This window comes from Schistocerca serialis, chromosome 5 (genome assembly GCF_023864345.2).
Source record: "Schistocerca serialis cubense isolate TAMUIC-IGC-003099 chromosome 5, iqSchSeri2.2, whole genome shotgun sequence".
Classification (NCBI taxonomy): domain Eukaryota; kingdom Metazoa; phylum Arthropoda; class Insecta; order Orthoptera; family Acrididae; genus Schistocerca; species Schistocerca serialis.
In genome coordinates, this window is record NC_064642.1 from 610,891,032 (window position 1) to 610,897,031 (window position 6,000).

Genomic DNA, 6,000 nt, shown 5'->3' on the forward strand with positions numbered 1-6,000 from the left:
TGGATGGAACCTGAAGTGATGCTGCAGTCTTTTATGGGCACTGCTGTATCAATTTCTGCAATCTAGATTAACTTCCAAGGCTAATCCAAAATGTCCCCTTCCGCTTTTCACAAACACTCTCTTTCTCTTCTAATCTCCATGCTGCCTATCTTCGAAACCAAAAAGGGATAGCACCCCAAAGTAAAAATAGGGTGATACAGAGAATGGTTTAAATATGGTATCAGAGATGTTGCTAAAATTAAATTGGGAATTTTTAGAACATCTCTTTGTTCCCTCATGTTTTCTTCCAAAGTGAAAGTGAGACTTACGTTGCTCCACAATGCATAATGCAGCTAAAATAAAAGAATCGTATTCACAGGAGGCAGAAACAAAGATATGAATAACATTTAATGTGCTACAAATGTTAAAAAGTGTAAATTACAACTGATGTTTAAGAAAATATCTTTTTAATCAAACTTTTCCTTTTATATTCTTGATCTTGACTTCAAATTTTTACACAGATCCTGTTTTCAGGTACTAGAGCGGCACATAACACTCAACAAGAGTTGGAAAGGAAGTGATCACAAATGTTCGTTAACACCAGAGGAATTTACAGAAATGGTAACAAATATAAGAATTGTGGAACAAGCGCTAGGTAATCCCCAAAAGAAGATTCAGCCCAGTGAATTACTGTGCTATAACAAGCTAGGTAAAACATTGGTAGCTGGACAAGATTTGAAGCTGGGGTCTTTACTGACACAACATGATATTAAAATTAAAGTAGCAGAACCCAAAGGGATAAAGGCTGAAGACATGGAACATGTTCTTGGGAAAAAATTAATCAGAGATATTAAGAGAGATGAAAGCATATGTTTAACAGATCTGACTGAAATCCAAAGTCCATCAGATTTAACTGTTACACAACCAGAAAGTTAAAGATATCAGTGTTTATAACTAGGAGCAAAAAAACCATTGTAATGAGTGCTCTTATTCACAGTGGAGCACCTGCACGATCGGAATAATCTATTGTGATAACTCAGATCTCTTCATTTTATGATGTTCTGCAGGTCTGGAACCTTAACCCTTCGAGTAGGCATGCCGATTTTCATAACACTTGGCATACTTTGTACACATCTATAGCATGTCTGTCGTTGTGTTACGAAGGTAAACAAGTATGACCAAAATCACAGCTTACACTTAGTTTAATTAAACAATGATAAAATTAACTTAGATTATAGGAGCTAAATCATTGTTCAATTAAACAATAATAAAATTAACTTTCATTGAATCTCTCTGTTGCCACACACTAGTGTTAGTCCACAGTAATGAACCACTTGGAGCATCAAACAGCACAGTTGCATCGTTGCGAGCTAAACACTTATTTGATTACTTATTATCTTGTGCTGTAAGCTCAGAATCTGGGTTCTTTTCTTGCACGGATGGTAATTTTTTTCTCCCCTAGCTCAGTGTTTATTTTATATAATTTCTGCTCGCTTGGACCTATGACAACACAACTTATCACTGTGTTAGCTGAAGCAATAACAAAGGAATAAGTATGGTCTTGCAATTATAAAACAACAATGGAATGGTACAAGACAATCTTATTTGTGGTTGGCGCACTTCATAAATAGGTGCACCTGCTCGAGGGTTAATATTATTCCAATTGTTCTGCAAGACACAAGAGAAAAATCTAATTATCATCTGTCGGAAGATGAACTTGAGAAAATCTGACAGGAACAGAAATTATGAAAGTATATGAATATTCAACTACTGCAATCTTTAAGCATTTTGCCTATCAGGGTAAAGAAACAAAATGCAAAGAAAAGTAAGTTAAGAATCCATAGTTACCGAAGGACTGAAAAATCACTGCACAGTGTGAATTAAGGGGTATGAGAAATAAAGGAACTGAACTGGAAATCAAAAGGGGCTACATACATAGATATCAAAGCACTATCAAAGATTGGAGCTCAACTTTGAAAGAGCAGATATAGACGAAACAGGAAGGAAAGGAATGCCACAAAGATTTTGGGGAAAGATGAGAGAGATCCAAATTAGATCTAAAAAGTGGCTTCCTAGAGCACATTTAAAACTATCAATCCTACCTTCCACCAAATTTTACTTACATTCTATGTTCTCCTTCTCTTCTTCTAATGTTTTATTTCTGTCACTATAGTTTTTTTTAATCTTTGTGTTTTATTACCATTGTTTACTCGTTCCTTTGCAAATATGCTCCTCTCACCCTTCCTTTCACTCTATTTCTGTTTTCCCTAATCTTCCATATCCATCTACATCATGTGAGTTGTTTAAGGTTTGATTTCTCATTCTCAAACTCTTAATAGTTTGCTAAAATTTGAGTCTCTTGCATTTAATATTGTTTTGGTTCCAATTTCTTTCATCTGCCTACTGTCTTCCTTGATGCACAGCTTCTTATCACTTTAGCTGATTATTTACTGCTTACTCCTGCTATAAGCACATTTATTCTGAAGCAGTTATGTAGTTCTTCCATTTCATTATAGCTTCAGTTCATATTGTATGCATATCAAACTGAACCATTGTGTGGTTGTGAGCTCTTATTTCAAAGACTGTATGTATTTCAGTTATACATAAAAAATAAATGACACAACACAAAAATACTGTTTTTACCTTATATTGTGGCTGCCAGGTGAAAACCATTAGTAGATATAAATACCCACACTCCATATTTATATATTTTCTTATACATTGCATGACTAATTGTTAGATGTTATGTTTTGTGTGTATTATTCAAATAATTGTTTAATGTGTGTTTCAAAACATTTTACTCTGCTATTACTGCTGCGTGTTCTGGATTAGCAGTATATGAGATTCACCCTCAGGAATCCAGTCATAGAGTGTATCTGGGTTTGGCTCATTTTCCTCTCCTCTGGCAAACGTGCACTGCAAGTTAAGCTATGCGAGTTGTTCTGTCCAGTGTACAAAGAGTAGATAAATATTACTTGTGAAATGTTAATAGGAGCCTTTCAGTGATACCAATGGAGACCTATAGCTTACCACAAGCATTGTTGTAAAGGAAATAAAGAACAAGATGATAAAAGGTTCATTGTTTAGACTTCAGATATGCAGTACTGACCTTAATTTTTTTGATTGCTATTACGTATCAAAATTCTGCTTACACTGACCAAAAACAAAATGATATCCAGTTGATCAGTGAATCCAATTATTTACTTGTTAATTAATTAAATCATTCATTCATTCAACAACGTAAGGAAAGATGAGAGTGCTACTTCCGTAAAGAAGACACATCAAATTACAGACAGGCACTACGAAAAGAGACTCAAATGTAGCTTTCAGCCACGGCCTTCATCAGTAAAGACACACACACACACACACACACACACACACACACGACAAGCAAGCACCTCTCTCTCTCTCTCTCTCTCTCTCTCTCTCTCTCTCTCACACACACACACACACACACACACACACACACACACACACACACACACACAGAAAAGCTGGTGGTGGACCGAAGGATCCAGATGGCGCAGGTAGTGAAACAGTCATTGAAATCAAGTGTGATATGTTCAGCTGCATGTTGTGCCACTGGGTGGTCTACTGCGCTCTTGGCCGCAGTTTGGCAATGGCCATTCACCCTGGTGGACAGTTGGTTGGTAGTCACATCAACATAAAAAGCAGTGCGTAATTGCAGCAGAGCTGGTATACAACATGGCTGCTTGTCAGATGGCCTGGCATTTGATGAGGTAAGATAAGACGTGACAGGACTGAAATAGGAAGAGCTGGGTGGGTGGATAGAGCCAGTCTTGCACCTGGGTCTTCCACAGGGACACAATCCTTGTGGCTAGGGGTTGTGACTGGGAGTGGCATACAGATGGACCAGGATGTTGTGGAGGTTAGATGGGCAATGGAAAACCACTTAAGGAGGGGTCAGAAGTATCTTGGGTGGGAGTCTCTCACTTCAGCACACAATGATAGGCAATCAAAGCCCTGGCGAATGATGTGGCTCAGTTGTTCCCTTTTGAAGACCCAGGTGCAAAACTTGCCAAATTCACACACCCAGCACTTTCTATTCCAGTCCTGTCACAGGTCTATCTTACCCCATCAGGGGCCAGGCCACCTGTTAAAACACCCATGTCAACTACCAGCACTGCTGCAATCATTGCACAGCTTTTTATATTGGTATGACTACCAACCAGCTCTAAGCAAAGAAGGGAAAGCAGAAAGGTGGAAGGAGTATACAGAGGGTCTATACAAGGGTGATGTTCTTGACGACAGTATAATGGAAATGAAAGACAATGTAGATTAAGATGAAATAGGAGATATGATACTGCGTGAAGTGTTTGACAGAGCACTGAAAGACCTAAGTCGAAACAAGGCCCTGGGAATAGACATTCCATAAGAACTACTGACAGCCTTGGGAGAGCCAGGCCTGACAAAACTCTACCATCTAGTGAGCAAGATGTATGAGACAGTGAAATACCCTCAGACTTCAAGAAGAATATAATAATTCCAATCCCAAAGAAAGCAGGTGTTGACAGATGTGAAAATTACCTAACTATCAGTTTAATAAGCCACAGCTGCAAAATACTACCACGAATTCTTTACAGACGAATGGAAAAACTGGTAGAAGCCGACCTCACGGAAGATCGGTTTGGATTCCGTAGAAATTCTGGAACACGTGAGGCAATACTGACCCTATGACTTATCTTAGAAAATAGATTAAGGAAAGGCAAACCTATGTTTCTATCATTTGTAGACTTAGAGAAAGCTTTTGACAATGTTGACTGGAATACTCTCTTTCAAATTCTGAAGGTGGCAGGGGTAAAATACAGGGAGCGAAAGGCTATTTACAATTTGTACAGAAACCAGAAGGCAGTTATAAGAGTCAAGGGGCATGAAAGGGAAGTAGTGGTTGGGAAAGGAGTGAGACAGGGTTGTAGCCTATCCCCAATGTTATTCAATCTGTATATTGAGCAAGTAGTAAAGGAAACAAAAGAAAAATTCGCAGTAGGAATTAAAATCCATGGAGAAGAAATAAAAACTTCGAGATTCGCCAATGACATTCTAATTCTGTCAGAGACAGCAGAGGACATGGAAGAGCAGCTGAATGGAATGGACTGTGTCTTGAAAGGAGAATATAAGATGAACATCAACAAAAGCAAAACGAGGATAATGGAATGTAGTCGAATTAAATCGGGTGATGCTGCGGGAATTAGATTAGGAAATGATATCCTTAAAGTAGTAAATGAGTTTTTCTATTTGGGGAGCAAAATAACTGATGATGGTCAAAGTAGAGAGGATATAAAATTTAGACTGGCAATGGCAAGGAAAGCGTTTCTGAAGAAGAGAAATTTGTTAACATCGAGTATAGATAAGTGTCAGGAAGTCGTTTCTGAAAGTATTTGTATGAAGTGTAGCCATGTATGTAAGTGAAACATGGACGATAAATAGTTTAGACAAGAAGAGAATAGAAGCTTTCGAAATGTGGTGCTACAGAAGAATGCTGAAGATTAGATGGGTAAGTCACATAACTAATGAGGAGGTATTGAATAGAACTGGAGAGAAGAGAAATTTGTGGCACAACTTGACTAGAAGAAAGGATTGGTTGGTAGGGCATATTCTGAGGCATCAAGGGATCACCAATTTGGTATTGGAGGGCAGCGTGGAGGGTAAAATTCGTAGAGGGAGACCAAGAGATGAAAACACTAAACAGATTCAGAAGGATGTAGGTTGCAGTAGGTACTGGGAGATGAAGAAGCTTGCAAAGGATAGAGTAGCATGGAGAGCCGTATCAAACCAGTCTCTGGACTGAAGACCACAACAACAACAATCAACCAGCTGTCCACCAGGATGAACGACAACCGGAAACTGTGGCCAAGGCTAAAGTAGACCATCCTGTCTCACAACATGCAGCTGACATTAAAACACTTTATTTCAATGGCTGCTTACTAACCGAGCCATTTGGACCCTTCCCTCCACCACCAGCTTTTCATAACTTCACAGATGTGAGTTATGCTTAATACA

The 6,000-nt window shown here is 38.5% G+C and overlaps 1 protein-coding gene across 2 annotated transcripts in view; it reads left to right on the forward strand.

Annotated features, from left to right (window-relative positions):
* The window catches only part of LOC126481031 (sialic acid synthase), a 64,847-nt gene extending 63,746 nt beyond the window's left edge, over positions 1-1,101 (forward strand). For both annotated transcript variants that reach the window (XM_050104507.1, XM_050104508.1), the window contains exon 7: positions 514-1,101. In XM_050104507.1, coding sequence (XP_049960464.1) covers positions 514-915 — 402 coding nt within the window. In that variant the 3' untranslated portion in view covers positions 916-1,101. The remainder of the gene's footprint in view (positions 1-513) is intronic.
* The last annotated feature ends 4,899 nt before the right edge of the window (positions 1,102-6,000 follow it).